At 43.0% G+C, this 15,765-nt stretch overlaps 2 protein-coding genes and 1 long non-coding RNA gene across 3 annotated transcripts; 2 read left to right on the top strand and 1 right to left on the bottom strand.

The window, feature by feature from the left end:
- Window positions 1-4,478: 4,478 nt before the first annotated feature.
- Window positions 4,479-10,256, bottom strand: LOC5575135 (multifunctional methyltransferase subunit TRM112-like protein). The gene is made up of 4 exons (XM_001655462.2): window positions 10,050-10,256; window positions 9,857-9,958; window positions 9,465-9,667; window positions 4,479-4,643 (listed from the first exon to the last, which is right to left on the bottom strand). The coding sequence occupies exons 1-3, from the start codon at window positions 10,125-10,127 to the stop codon at window positions 9,479-9,481; spliced, it is 369 nt and encodes a 122-aa protein (XP_001655512.2). The 5' UTR covers window positions 10,128-10,256; the 3' UTR covers window positions 4,479-4,643; window positions 9,465-9,478.
- Window positions 4,638-8,885, top strand: LOC110675993. The gene is made up of 2 exons (XR_002499978.1): window positions 4,638-4,892; window positions 8,124-8,885. It is a non-coding gene; the product is annotated as an uncharacterized LOC110675993 (long non-coding RNA).
- A 4,935-nt stretch (window positions 10,257-15,191) lies between the features above and the next one.
- LOC110675139 (putative oxidoreductase GLYR1 homolog) lies at window positions 15,192-15,515 on the top strand. Its single transcript, XM_021839520.1, has one exon. It carries the CDS (start codon window positions 15,192-15,194, stop codon window positions 15,513-15,515), a length of 324 nt encoding a protein of 107 aa, XP_021695212.1.
- The last annotated feature ends 250 nt before the right edge of the window (window positions 15,516-15,765 follow it).

Genomic DNA, 15,765 nt, shown 5'->3' with positions numbered 1-15,765 from the left:
AACCAGGTTGAGTGATGCTCGATGCTTCGAAATTGCCTCGATAGTAATTTAGTAACTATAGTGAGTAAACCTTAACACTTCGCTGAAACTTAAGCATTGCAAATGACTAGTTTTTCAACTGATATATTTCTAAACTTTTGTCTTAAGCTACCGTGCAAGCCCCATATTATGAACGGTTCAGGAAATCGAACTTTTATGACCTATCAAGTAAGGATTTCAACTGCTACGATATTGGTTTGTCATTCCGCTGCATTTATCTAATATCTCAATAAACGACCTACCTTCTACCTTGATGGCCACAGCGTTGGGTCACGCCATTACCAGGCGCATTTTTGAGCTCCATCTTCGTCGGTCTTGAGCGATACTTCTCCAGTTTAGGGTCGCCAGGTCCTCTTCCACTGCGTACAGCCAGCGTACTCTTGGTCTTCCACGAAGTCGCCTGGTACCCTGCTGAACATTATTTTCGCAATTATTCCTTCCAACATTCGCACTAAGTGACCAGCCCACTGAAGTCTGCTGTATTTTACAAGCTCAATAATATTCACGTCCTTATACACTTGATACAACTCGTGATTTATGCATCTGCGTCGCACACTATTTTGTAGCTTCTCACCGAGCATTGTCCGCAGCACTTTACGCTCGAAAACACCGAAGTCTTTCCGGTCTGCCTCGTTCTGCCACGCTTTGTACCCGTAGAGAGCTACCGGAAAAATCAATGTTTCGTCTTTTCACTTCGCGAGAATCGTCATTGTTACATGTCACAAGTGTTCCAAGATAAACCACCTATTCAACAACTTCAAACACATCCCAATCAAACACTAACTCAGCACCAACAACACTAGGCAGCACGGAGAACAAAATATAGTGTTCGTAATCATTTTTCCGGTCAAGTTAACTATATTCTAAGGTTAATCTAGAGATAACTATAAATATAGTTGATTAGACAGTATATTGTTAAAATCAACTATACCGTATAGTTGTTAACAACTATATTTTTTATTGAATTTACATACGCCAAACGTCAACATTCAACTATAATTTAGTTGACTCAAAGTAAATTTAATTGAGTTTATAATATGTTGCAATGTTTACTCAGCATTTTGTTCGTCTCTATCAACATATCTGAAAAGATTAACTGCTGCTTTATCGATCTAAAAAAACACATTGCAACAATCAAAATAAAGTGCGCGTCGGCAAACTTGATACGTGGTCCCCTGAGTGAGAGGTGGTCATCTTATCAACTACACTAATCCTTACAAGTTAAAAGTAAGTAGATTTGTGAGCATGACTTGAAGTCTAGGGATGCGAATGTTTTCGGATAGTGGTAATTATCCAAGTTATAATTGATATAGGTACAAGTGGATAACTGAATCAATGAAGTGTGTGTATTTGATTTGACGTTAATTTAGTGTTGGCGTAAGTTAATTTTACTTCGAAACAACTAACTGTGCGTAAGTAAAAGTAATTAACGAGATAGTAATCTCAACATAAAGAAATTCTTCTGCGTGAGTGCTGTTAAATGTCATAAATTTGGAAAAAATAAAATGCTTATGCCGATCAAAAACGACTCGACTAGAGTCACTGTCGACCAATAATTTCGCTCGATTTGGCTCTGTCACTCGAGTTTATCGACAGTTGCCATTCTATGTAACTGGATTACTATGGTAGTCGACGGGTGACACCTGAAATACGCTTGCTTACTTTGATCGACAATGGCTACAGACGAGTCACGAGAATTAGCTCGAATTACAAAATTGACCTCTTAATTTCCTCAGCCAACAATCTTTGCTTCACGTCTTCGAGCGTAAGTTCAGCTTCATTCCAACGCCGTTACAACAGGATCACAGCTGTCCGGCAATGTCAGGAACAGCTGCGATACTAAATCGTTCTCTTCTAACTTAGCACCTGCTGTCTTGAGCTGCCGTACAAGTTCATCGAAAGCTTGAAAATGACTGCGCATTGACAATCCTGCCCTCATCTGGAGTCTTCCCAGTTGTTTCCGTAGTACCAGGTCCGTCCCACTTGGGTTCAGTTTGGGTACCACTTCTAGTACTGCATTTGGTCCCTCGGTACTGAAAAAGGTACCCAAGTTTGACACTACACCAAATTTTGCTCTATTACCTTATATGCCATAAAATTTTGGGTAACTGCTTATTTAGTCTTTGGTAGTACCGTTTGGTTCGCCACCGACTTTTTGGCAAACGTATCTTCATTTGCCTTCCACATGGCCTTGGCCGTTTGCTTTTCCCAAACTATCTCGAGAACTCATCCGAGATGAAGCTGACCAGTAAGGATTTGGCCTTTCGGTCCATTTCGGGATCCTGCGTTCGGGATCTGCACCTTCTCCTAGCACTTCTGAAGTTTCCACGGCTTCTTTATGTAACTTGACTATAAACAGCCAGTTCTCCACTTTCAGCAATTCTCTTTCGCCGAGGGACCCATAGCCTGAAGAGATTTGGTCTTGTTCGGAACACAAAAGTAGGGAGGAAGTAGTAAAATACCTTGATGAACAATTAACAGTTTATTGAAGAGTTTTAATAAAACACGTCTGCTCTTGATGAGGCCTTGATTGGTAATAATAAAACAGATCGATGACGATTGGCAGCTCGGATCTTCAAAGGTAACTTTGAACACAGTGGCTGAACGATCGCCATAAATGGTCACTTCGATTACACTCTGTAATTGGCACACTCCAGTATGTACTCTTTCTTGTAGATTGGGCGTATGAGGTTATCCAACCAACCGACTGGTGAAGCTGCTCACTTCCGTGCTTTAGAAGCTCGACCGGAATCTCGTCCTTCCTAGCAACCGTACAGTTCTTCAGTTTGCTGATAGCCTTTTTAACCTCTCCTTTGGTAGGTGGGTCTACAGCTTGATCGTCACCATCAATGTTCATCCTGTTGCCATTTTCGCCGTTCAACAACTTCTGAAAGTGCTCCTTCCAATTAGCAGGCACCGCCGTTTTATCGATCAGCAAATTACTTTCGCAATCATTGCACATGGCGGGCAATATTGTGCCGCGCGCTCTTTACCATTGCATAAAATCACCGCATATCGTTCCGGTTCATGCTACCTTGCGCTACAACAACCACACTTTCTTTGTGCTGCCTTTTCTTTCTGCGGTGGGTTCGCTTTTCTTCGTCTCTCACTGCACTGTAACGTTCTCTGTTCTGTCGGGTACCGGCCACAAGTATACGGCTTCTGGAAACATTCTTCACGTCTGTCACTTACTTGCACTTTTCAACGAACCAGTCGTTTCATCTTCGTCGTTGACCAGTGCCGTTATCACAGCTTCGTGAATAACGTGACATCTTCAGAAACGTTAATTCTTCTTGGATAACCGCGCCGAATTTCAGCTACAACGAGACAATGATCCGAGTCGATATTAGGGCCTCGAAAGGTCTTGACATCCATAACGTCTGAGAAATGTCGCCTATCAACCAGCACGTGGTCTATTTGGGAACAGACATCGCCACTCGGGTGTCGTCATGTGTGTTTGCGGATATTCTTTCGTGCGAAGTAGGTACTGCTGATTACCATCCCTCTAGCAGCAGCGAAGGTTACAAGCCGCAGGTTATTATCATTGGTAACGGAATGGAGGTTTTCTGTTCCAATAACGGGTCAGAAGACGTCTTCTTTCCCGATTTGCGGATTTGCGTCGCCGATTATTATCTTGACATCTTGTTTTTGGCACTCTCCGTTACTGAGAACTATGGCCTCATCTAGGCTTTCACAGAACTCATCCTTCATGTCATCGATAAGCCTATCGTCCGTTGGCGCATATATGCTGATCAGGCTGTAGTTGAAGAACTTGGCCCTGAGGTCGCTTACTGGTTTCCACCGAATAACTCGCTTCATCTTCTTCCCAATCACTTTGAAGCCAACTCCTCGTTCTGCTCTGTCGCTGCCGCTGTAGTAGATTTAGTGTTGGCGATGGGATCCACCGCTCGGAATTCATGTTCTCTTTTTTTTCGGCCAGCGTACTTTCTGGATAGCTGCGTTCCGCAGATCACGAGTCAGGAGCCCACAACGCTCGGGTTCATATAAACTTCTCAAAAAAGTAGGGATCCTTCGAAAATCTCCTGAAATAATTACTAAAGGAAATGGATGAGAAAATCCTCGAATGATTACTGGAGTAATAATCGAATGGGCAACTGGAGAAATTCTCGAAAGAATTCCTATAGAAGGTCCTGGAGATTTTAATGGATGAACTCCTATAGAAATCAGAAATGAGAAATCATATTCGGTAGAATAATCGATAGAACCTTTGAATAAATCCTGGACTAATTTCTTGAGGAAGTCTCCAAGATCCCACGCAAAACTTTTTGTACAAATTACTACAGGAGTTCTTTCTACAGGTGTTCTTTGAGCTTTCCTCTGATGATATATTTAGATTTTTTCTCTTGATTCAGCTGCCTTATGTCATTTTTCTAAGGATTATTCACAATTCACAATATAGAAATTCTGAAGCACGGGCGTTTTGCGTTAAAGAGAAGAGGATTATTTTATATACAAATTAGAAACATTGAGTGCTAGTTCACTACTCAATAAAAGCTTTGTTGGTTTTACTCACAAGTCGGTATAACTCATTGTAACTGTCAAAATGCAGTTCAGTTTAATGTTTCCTCACAATGTTGAAGGAGCTGAAAAAGAAGAAAATATTTCAGTTAGTTGATTTGTTTCGTATTGAATGAGGTATACGCGAAGTATTCTGCAGCAATCGACCACGTACCTATATGTACCACTAATGAAACACTGAGATCACTCGACACATAAATGTGAAAATAACTAAAAGAGCAATCGATAATCTAATAATGAACCGCTTCCAACCGCCAGAACTCCAATGAACTACCAAAAACTACTGAAATCTTTTCAGCAATGCTCTGTTCTAGGTCCAACAATTTCATTTCATTTTTCATTTATTTAGTTAACATCTACACAGATAACACTGAATCAACAATTTCACGCCACAATACTCGGTTCGTGGCCGCATCTCTCCATCCTCGGTCCTGCCCCACGCTCGCCAAATCGATACGCACTTGATCCGCCCACCTAGCTCGCTGCGCTCCACGCCTTCTTGTACCAACCGGATCCGAAGCGAACACCATCTTTGCAGGGTTGCTGTCCGGCATTCTTGCAACATGCCCTGCCCATCGTATCCTTCCAGCTTTGGCCACCTTCTGGATACTGGGTTCGCCGTAGAGTTGGGCGAGCTCGTGGTTCATCCTTCGCCGCCACACACCGTTCTCCTGCACACCGCCGAAGATCGTCCTAAGCACCCGACGTTCGAAGACTCCAAGTGCTTGCAGGTCCTCCTCGAGCATCGTCCACGTTTCATGCCCGTAGAGGACTACCGGCCTTATGAGCGTTTTGTACATGGTACATTTGGTGCGGGCGTGAATCTTTTTTGACCGCAGCTTCTTCTGGAGGCCATAGTAGGCCCGACTTCCACTGATGATGCGCCTCCGTATTTCACGGCTAACGTTATTGTCAGCCGTCAGCAAGGAACCAAGGTAGACGAACTCGTCGACCACCTCGAACGTATCCCCATCTATCGTAACACTGCTACCTAGGCGAGCCCTGTCGCGCTCGGCCCCACCAGCTAGCATGTACTTTGTCTTGGCCGCATTCACCACCAGTCCAACTTTTGCTGCCTCGCGTTTCAGGCGGGTGTACAGGTCTGCCACCTTTTCAAATGTTCGGCCGACGATGTCCATATCATCCGCGAAGCAAACAAATTGACTGGATCTCGTAAAAATCGTACCCCGGCTGTTAAGCCCGGCTCTCCGCATAACACCTTCTAGCGCAATATTGAACAACAGGCACGAAAGTCCATCACCTTGTCGTAGTCCCCGGTGGGATCCAAACGAACTGGAGTGTTCGCCTGAAACCTTCACACAATTTTGCACACCTTCCATCGTCGCTCTTATCAGTCTCGTGAGCTTCCCGGGAAAGCTGTTCTCGTCCATGATTTTCCATAGCTCTACGCGATCGATACTGTCGTATGCCGCCTTGAAATCGATGAAAAGGTGATGCGTTGGGACCTGGTATTCACGACATTTTTGGAGGATTTGCCGTACAGTAAAGATCTGGTCCGTTGTCGATCGGCCGTCAACGAAGCCGGCTTGATAACTTCCCACGAACTCGTTTACTACGGGTGACAAACGACGGAAGATGATCTGGGATAATACTTTGTAGGCCGCATTTAGAATGGTGATCGCTCGAAAGTTCTCACAGTCTAACTTGTCGCCTTTCTTGTAGATGGGGCAGATTACCCCTTCCTTCCACTCCTCCGGTAGCTGTTCTGTTTCCCAGATTGTGCCTATCAGCCGGTGCAGACAAATGGCCAGCCTTTCCGGACCCATCTTTATGAGTTCAGCTCCGATACCATCCTTACCAGCAGCTTTATTGTTCTTGAGCTGGTGAATGGCATCCTTAACCTCCCTCAAAGTGGGGGCTGGTTGGTTTCCATCTTCCGCAGTACTGACGAAAGCATTTCCTCCGTTGTCCCGTCCTTCATTGCCTGTGCTCTCAGCACCATTCAGGTGCTCGTCGAAGTGCTGCTTCCACCTTTCGATCACCTCACGCTCGTCCGTCAGAATGCTCCCATCCTTATCCCTGCACATCTCGGCTCGCGGCACGAAGCCGTTGCGGGATGCGTTGAGCTTCTGATAGAACCTACGCGTTTCCTGAGACCGGCACAGCTGTTCCATCTCCTCGCACTCCGTCTCCTCCAGGCGGCGTTTTTTCTCCCGAAAGAGGCGGGTCTGCTGTTGCCGTTTCTGTTTATAGCGTTCCACGTTCTGCCGGGTCCCTTGCTGCAGCATGACCGCCCGCGCTGCATTCTTCTCCTTCAAAACCTCCTGGCACTCCTCGTCGAACCAATCGTTCCGTCGACTCCGTCCCACGTACCCGACGTTGCTCTCAGCTGCATCGTTGATGGCTGCTTTTACTGTTCTCCAGCAGTCCTCAAGAGGGGCTTCGTCCAGCTCACCCTCATCCGGTAATGCAGCCTCGAGTTGCTGCGCGTATGCCGCTGTGACATCCGGTTGCTTGAGCCGCTCTAGGTCATACCGGGGCGGCCGTCGGTACCGTACGTTGTTAACGACGGAGAGTTTTGGGCGCAGTTTGACCATCACCAGATAGTGGTCAGAGTCGATGTTAGCGCCACGATAGGTCCTGACGTCGATTATGTCGGAGAAGTGCCGACCATCAATCAGAACGTGGTCGATTTGCGATTCTGTCTGCTGTGGTGATCTCCAGGTGTATCGGTACGGAAGGCTGTGCTGGAAGTAGGTGCTACGAATGGCCATATTCTTGGAGGCGGCAAAATCAATTAGTCGTAGGCCGTTTTCGTTCGTCAGCCGGTGAGCGCTGAACTTTCCAATCGTCGGTCTGAACTCCTCCTCCTGGCCAACCTGAGCGTTTAGATCTCCTATGTTGATTTTGACGTCGTGGCTTGGGCAACTGTCGTACTCGCGTTCAAGCTGCGCGTAAAAAGCGTCTTTATCATCATCAGTGCTTCCGGAGTGAGGGCTGTGCACGTTTATTATGCTGAAGTTGAAGAACCGGCCTTTGATCCTCAACTTGCACATTCTCTCATTGATCGGCCACCACCCGATCACGCGCCTCTGCATATCACCCATCACTATAAAAGCTGTTCCCAGCTCATGTGTATTGCCGCAGCTCTGGTAGATGGTATGGTTACCTCTAAACGTTCGCACCATTGATCCCTTCCAACACACTTCCTGCAACGCTACGATGCCGAATCCACGGTCCTTCAGCACGTCGGCGAGTATGCGTGTGCTCCCGATGAAGTTGAGAGATTTACAGTTCCACGTACCGAGCTTCCAATCGCTAGTCCCTTTACGTCGCTGTGGTCTTCGCCGATTGTCCCGGTTCGTATTCTCTCGTTGATTATTCGTTGCTTGATTTTTTTACGGCTGGCTTGCAGGGCCTGACACCAACCCCCTAGATTTCCGGAGGACCATTCCCCCTAAATGTTCGGAGGACCATAGTGCGCAGTTTAGCTTAGAGTCCTTCTCTGGCACTCGGACGATGATCAGCCGCCCCTGACATGGGGAACAGACGCTGTTGTGAGCCGCTCCTAACATGGAGTACAGGTCCAACAAAACCAATCCGAAAAAGAAATACTATGCCTTTCATGAAGTTTAAAATAAACCTTATCGGCGTATATTATTAAACTAACAACTTAGCAAAATTCGAAATCGTAGAATATTACAAAAAACGGGCTACAACAAACCGGTTTTCTGCTTACTAAAACTTATGTAGTGGGAAAAACTAAGAATGTTATGTATTTTTATACGCGTAGTGTTTGTGAGTTACGTAAGAAAACTTTCCAAAACAATCTGATTCAATGATAAAACCAAATGTTAAATTACATGTGATATAGCCCGATCATGTTCCCGTATCGTCCCGAAATCGGGCAATTTGCGTTCCACAGTCATGTCAGAACGTGTTTCGAGCTCTAAATTCGCGAAAACGAAATGTACCTAATTCGTCCCAAAAGCAAAGAAAAAGATAATGTTGTAACCCTAGAGAGCCTCCCTCGTAGTAGCGTAGCCTTTAGTCTTTAAATGATCATTGATCGACTATCCCTCGGTTCTCTGATTGCTAAACGAACTATTCGTTGGGGGGAGGAAAATCTCATACCATTGCGTCCGTCTTAACGAGTTAGAATCTCAAGTTAGTCAAATTAAAGCCAAGCCTATAATTATCCAAACACTGTAACGTCATCTGACCGACAAGAAACTATTCCAATAAAATGGATATTTAAAGAACGAAAGCATTCATCGTGTATTCTACGGAACATCAATGTAATCAACAAAGATTCCAATAAAGAATGAAAAATTATATGAAACTGATGAAGAGTGGGGTATCCTAGAAAAAATCAATGTTCGAAAAGTCATTGTTCTCTATCCTAGAATGAAGGATATGCTTATTTTTAGCACTTTACAAAGATTCCCTACTAATTCATGACAAACATTCACTTGCTCATCGGGGACCGTCCGTAAATTACGTGGTCATCTATATCTGTATCCCGTGTTGACCAGACTCATTTCCCCGAAATTCGAATTGTGAAGCCATGAACTGTTATAACTATGCGTTGTATTCCTGAGATGGAGGGGGAGGTGGTTGGGCTTCAAGTTTCGGTGAAATGATTCGCACTCACTCACTCACTCATTTCATTTCACCGAAACTTGAATTGTGGCTCTCTGGGATCAAAATTGATCGCTTTTGTGTGCAGTACTCAAGCTTCACCATCTGCTTTTCTATCTTAGGAGGATAGAGCATGGTTGTAGTAGTTCGTGGCTTCGTAGTTCGGAAAACGTTATTTTCGGGGAAATGAGTCTGAGCAACACTGCTGTATCTATACTTGACCTCGGCTTTTGAACATTGATGTTTCTGGAACAACCTATATTGAAAAGCTACTTTTCACTTACATTGCAATCCGAACCTAGACCTCATCCTCGTTCAGCAGCATGTTCGGAATACCGTCGCTGATGGGGAATACTCGTCCCGTTTCGGGACATTCCAGGGTTCCTTCGACGACGTCCACCTCCATCAGGACGTGGTGCAGTTTCTGGAGGGTTTCCGTGTCAGAGGCAATATCCTCTGGAAGGGTGGCAGGGAGATCGGCACCAACCTGTAAGAATCCAAGTTCTTTTTATCTTCTTCATTGATAAAGGATTTCGAAGTCGATATATAAGATATTATCATTATTTTGGTAGTTTTTTTTTTTCAACTTCAAGAGAAACCAGTGCCCTGTACAATTATGAGTTCTAGTCACTGTGCAACCCTCACCTCCCCAATGATCAAGCGAAAGACGACTTACATGAGTGGCGGCCAATTTGATCGCTTCCCAGTCCAGCCGTGGAATCATCCGGGTGATGAACTCCGAGTTGAAATCAGACGAAACAACCTTCTTTTCCACTATCTGTAAAAAAAAATAACGAAATTTATGAAACAGATATACCAATTACGAACATTGCAGAATCCGATCGACGTCTAACTGAAACTATACATACGTTCAATTTCAACGGGTAGCCCACTTTAACGCCACGAATACACTTGGATGTGAGGAAATTGTACGTTAAAAGTTTCATTTTGACTTGATTTACGGGTAATAGTGAGAAAATGCAAAAATATTGATCGGCAAATCTGACTGGACAGCAAAATGCGCCGAACCGCACTCTCGTTTAATTGCACGCACGCTGTTTGCGGTGATGGTACACGGAGACGGAATTCAACTCAATTTTGGGTTGTTTCAACGCAATTCCGTAGTTGAGCCCAATAACTCAATTTTGGCTAAATTTCCAAGGTCCCCACTAGGTAGTTTGGCTTTAATTCCATTAGAAAAATAAACTCAATTTTGGGTTGATTTAACGCAAAATTGAGTTCTTTCGACCCAAACATAAGAAAAGTTGCATTTACCCAAATTCGGCTTATTGGGCCAAAGTACCCCCATTGGGTACATGCAGCTCTCTCTATTTTTGACAACATTCGTGTGGGAGAAAGAGAAAACCGAGAGATTTTGGGTTGAAACTATAATCGATATACTTAATTTTGGGTAAAGTTAACTCAAAAATTAGGTAAAAATATTTCTCCGTGTAAACAAAAACTGACAGATATGAAACATCCCAGTGGGCGTGCAACTGGTGATTGAAACTCATTGAACTAGGGTGGACCACTACAGAGAGTTCCCATCAATGAAAATGATGAAAATCTGAGACGAGACTCGCGAAGACAGTCTTCTTCTTCTGTGGTTGCTGAGTTTTTTTTTTCCTTATTCCACTCTGTGTTTTCATCAATCATGCGCAAGCCGTTCAAACTTTCACATGAATAGCTCAGCAGAAACTTATTGGGTGGTATGAATAAAAAACTTTGAACTTTACTACATGTAGCATCTACTCAAAAACAAAATCCACAAAGTTTACTACACTTTTGGTATGAATAAAAAACTTTTCGAACATGTAGTACTTACTACTTTCGAACAGTGACTGAAGCTGCACGTTAAGAAATTTCCATTCAGAGTGCAAAGTGATTCTGCACGTAAAGAACAATCTATTCAGAGTGACGCTTAAAATTAATACAATCATGCATATGAAGAAAATCCATGGAATCTAATCGATTACGCGACAATTTGCACAAATCATGAAGGTGCTGTTATTTGACAAGATTTGTAGTGTAATTTTGCGTTTAGTCTGGTATTCTCTTTATGTTTATGATTTTATGATGATGGTACATCAAATAATTTTCTAGGGTGGTTTTCGGTCTTCGACAACGCCAGTGATTGATGATTTTTTTTTTTAACATTAGCTTAACATCAGGTCCGTCACACTCGGGCTCAGATTGGGTACCACTTCTAGTACTGCATTTCGTCCCTCGGTAGTACAAAAGGTACCCAAGTTTGACAGATCGCAGTACAATTTTCACGGCATTCTAGATTACCTTATGAGCCATAAAATTTTTGGCAACTGCAAGGGACATGGAGGTCTTTAATTTGTCTTTGTTAACATCTTTGAAGAGATCTTGAGATTACAGCTATCAAATTTGGAATCACATATTTTCTAGCACCGGTACTGAGATTCTGGGGAAATTGCGGTAGAATTTGCTCCCCGTGTGTTTTCTTAACAGCATGTTGAATTCCAGAAGTTCTAAGTGTTTCTGTGATATTCTCGTTATTTTGGGGGGTTTCTGATAGTATCCTTGGAATGTCTAGAACTTAGAATGTCGAGATTTTTATGGGAATTGTAGTGATTCCATTGGTAGTCGTTAGAATTCAATGAGGGTCTCCCCTAAAACACCAGGGTTCCCTTTGAAATTATTAAATTTCTTATCGATTTTACAAAAAATCCCATTGAAATCTATAAAATATTTACCGACATTCAAAACGTTTATATTAAAGCTTCGCTTTGAAATTCCAACGGAACTGGAGATCAACGGAATCTTATTAAAGGTTTTTACAATAATTACAAAGATTGATTTTCAGAATTACAAATATTCACACAATAATTCGCAGGAATCCCACCGCAATCTCATAGATTCTTACAGCAATACCGTCTCAAAGATACCCACAGAATTCCAAGAGATTAATATTCGGAATCCCATTCCCACCCCAATTCTAGAGTTTTTACCAGATTCCTAATATTTCCGCAATATTCCTAAAATGGTATTTAAACTTTCAGAATTACCATAAAAAATCCGACATCCCAATCGGAATCCCAAAGTTCCTACAGGAATTTCAGAATTCCAAAGGAAATCTGAGATGTCAGAATTTACACGTAAAATTCAGAATTACATTATAAATATCTGAATTCCTACCGACATCCTAAAATTCATAGAAAATAACATAATTATCGTAATGCCAGAATTCACACGGATATTACAAATTGCTACTGCCGGTAATCTTTTCGGAATCTCAGCATTGGCAGGGCGAATGTTTTCGTAACCTCAGAATTCCTAAACAAAACTCAAAATACCTTCCGAAATATCAAAACTCATATCGTTTTCTCATGATTTTTACTCAAAAGTAAATTATTCCATTCAATTCCGCAATTTCAAAGCATGAGTAGCAACCTCTGAAGCTAACTACCAGTAGCTTTGTAGTAAATGCTACCTTTATTCATAGCAATGCGTTGTTAGTAGTATGTTCGAAAGGTGTAGAAAGGAAAATGACACAAACATGTTCCACTCGTGTTCCACATACAGCGTTTACTACCGAGAATGTAGTAAACTCAACTTTACTACATTTTATTCATACGGCCCATTGCGTTTGCTTCACACCGAAGCATAAATAGCCTTTTGAGTGAAATTTCATGCCAGAAAACGTAGCAGACATTAGAAATAAAAGGCCTTATCAGTGTTGCCACAAGTACAGATTTATCTGGAAAGGTACAGATTTTTGGATAGTTTCTGGTACAGATTCTGTACGGTACAGATTACAGATTTTCACAAAAAAGTACAGATTGGTACAGATTTTTGGAATTGGCTTTTTTGGTGACATAAAATCCAAAAGATGCGTGTAATTTGGAACTAATTTTCACAAATCTATGATTGAAGGATACAATTTCCATTTAATTTAAAAATAATTATATAATAGGTGAAATTATTTCAATAAAACTACTTCAAATTTCCAAGTTTATTAGGATTTTAAGATTTTCGTACAGCAATTTATATTGGATGTGGTACAGATTATGGGTACAGATTTTTAGAACCTGTGGTACAGATAAAAAAGATTTTTGAGCCTTCGGTACAGATAGAAATGTGGCAACATTGGGCCTTATGTTTAGATTTATCTGCATCTTGGAAAAACTGCTCCGCTGACAGAGGATTTTAATATTGCTGTTTGCATTTGGGATGCAAATCTAGACCAAACGTCCTCCAAATGCGGTGACACAAAACAATCAAAGGACACCTAGCAACGATTAAATAAATCACCGCCGCCCTAGCAAGAAAAATCTATATAGATCTATCTTTGACATCGCATTTCTTGTAAAAAATCTTACCGCATTTGGTGTTCCCGCATTTGATATTTGCATTTCAAACGCACGCAGCAATAACAGTTTATTTTGAATACAATACTTTCAACTTTTTCAGCCATGAAAACGACGGGCTGCATATGACGTTTCGTGACAGCGGAATCTGGGCTGCATATAACGTTGATATTTTTCCTCTTCGCGAGTCTCTCTCAGATGAAAATGAGCCATTTTACGAAGCTGGTCAAATGACAGGAGACCTTGGAGAATTTAATCATCGTCATCAGTTTTCGCGATGATGATGGTTAATGACTGTGCGCATTTCTAGCGTAGCTTTTAATCCAGGCGAAAACATAAATTGAGAAAAATTATTAAAATATTTCTAATCACAAAAGTGCCTTTTTATGTGCAATATGGATAACAAAGAGGTAGCTGATACAATAAATAGGTGTAATGTTGCAGTAACGAACATTGTTGGATCTCTTCTTTGTCATTTTCCCCATGTCTCTGGATTTAATCCCAGGTCTCCTGTCAATTGACGCCGTTGCGGCGAGCAGCTGTTCCGAAAAGTCTTGTCAAATGGCTCATACACTCGGCAAACCCCTCGGATAAAAACGTACCATTCAGTGAATAGAATAAACCATTAATGTACAATTTAACGTATTGGATACAATACAGCGTATTGTAATTGAATGTCGAAGCAACATTATTCTTGTTTGAATATACAATTCAAAAACAAGATAATATATTGTAACAGAACACTGTATTGTTTTTAAGTGGTTTTATACCTTACAATTTTAGTCAAACTCCTATTTTCGCGTAAAACAACTGTTGCTTTTTTTCTGTGTAGCTTCTGTGTAGTATGCTGTTCCGCTCAAGAAAAGTAAAAATTTCTGCCCATGAAATGGCCAAGAAATTTCCTACAGTGAGCTCCATTTGAATAGACCATTTCCGTGAAATTTTTTACTAGCCTATCCAGCTTTTTACGAGCGCTAATGAATGCCGCAAACAGGCTCGCTTTCTGGTAGGGACATGCCGATTTGTCGTTTAGCTTGGGTCCGTTCAATAGAAAACGTCCCAAGCCAAACGTCAATTCGACATGTCCCTACCAGAAAACGAGCCTGTTTGCGGCAGCCATTATCGCTTTTGAAAACCTGGATATGCTTTCTATCAATTTACTGAACAAACTTTCCTAAGGAACCGATAGGTTTTGGAGCCTTTAACTGTTAGAAAACAATGAAAAACTTGCGGCACGTTAGTTCACCCCTCGGTCCCCACGGCCACCAAGTGTCGGAAGTTCCAGGAAGCGGGCGCCGAAGTCGCCGACACCCCGTCGGACGTGATCGAAATGACCGATGTGACGTTCTCGTGCGTTGCCGATCCCCAGGTTGACAAAGAGTTGGTATTCGGAAATTGTGGCGTCATGTCGGCCAATCTGGTCGGCAAAGGCTACGTTGAGATGACCGGCGTCGATCCCGAAACGTCACATGACATTGCAGAGAAAATTATCTCCAAAGGAGGACGATATCTAGAAGCACAAATTCAGGGATCCAAGAACCAAGCGGAGGAAGGAACGTTAATAATTCTGGCCGCAGGCGAACGGTTGCTGTTCGAGGAATGCAAGACCTGCTTCGAGGCCATCTCGCGCAACTTGTTCTACATGGGCGACGTGGGCAATGGATCTCCGGCGTGATGCTGGCCGGTATTGCCGAGGGGCTGGCGCTGGCCGATCGAGCGCGTCTTCAACAGAAGGATGTCCTGGAAGTGCTGGAACTTACAAGCATGTCGTCAGAGCTGGTCATGCAGAAGGGAAATGCAATCATCAAGAGCGAATTCCCGCCCCAGCAGGAACTGAAGCACATGCAGAAGGACCTCAAGCTGGCGCTGAACATGGCCGAAGGTCTGGAGCACCCCCTGCCCATCACGGCCGCCTCCAACGAGGTGTACAAGCACGCGAAACGCCTCGGCTACGGTTCCCACGATTCCAGCGCAGTTTACGTGCGGGCAAGGTTTTAACAGCGACTCGGTCTAGCGCTGAAAGGAGGAGATGTGAGCTTGAAGAATTGAACGGCGACGACGAAGAAGGAATGCATATAAGAGCGCGGGGATGGACCAAGATGGACGGAATAACGCATCCCTGCTGGGCACCCCGAAATGTTGGGGTGGGCAGGGTCGGCGTGGACGTTTGGAAAAAGGTTGAAGGATTATTTTTAGTAGCTATTTTTTGTTTTCTTTTAGTAGCAAAATACAAATAGTCAACGAGTCC

Source organism: Aedes aegypti, chromosome 2 (genome assembly GCF_002204515.2).
Source record: "Aedes aegypti strain LVP_AGWG chromosome 2, AaegL5.0 Primary Assembly, whole genome shotgun sequence".
NCBI lineage: Eukaryota > Metazoa > Arthropoda > Insecta > Diptera > Culicidae > Aedes > Aedes aegypti.
This window is presented reverse-complemented; position numbering and strand designations above follow the sequence as displayed.

Coding starts and splice junctions, on each gene's coding strand:
- LOC110675139 (XM_021839520.1), top strand. CDS start 15,192: ATGCTGGCCGGTATTGCCGAGGGGCTGGCGCTGGCCGATCGAGCGCGT.
- LOC5575135 (XM_001655462.2), bottom strand. CDS start 10,127: ATGAAACTTTTAACGTACAATTTCCTCACATCCAAGTGTATTCGTGGC. Junction 9,959..10,049: donor GCTACCCGTTGAAATTGAAC/GTATGTATAGTT, acceptor TTTTTTTTACAG/ATAGTGGAAAAGAAGGTTGT. Junction 9,668..9,856: donor TCAAATTGGCCGCCACTCAT/GTAAGTCGTCTT, acceptor GGATTCTTACAG/GTTGGTGCCGATCTCCCTGC.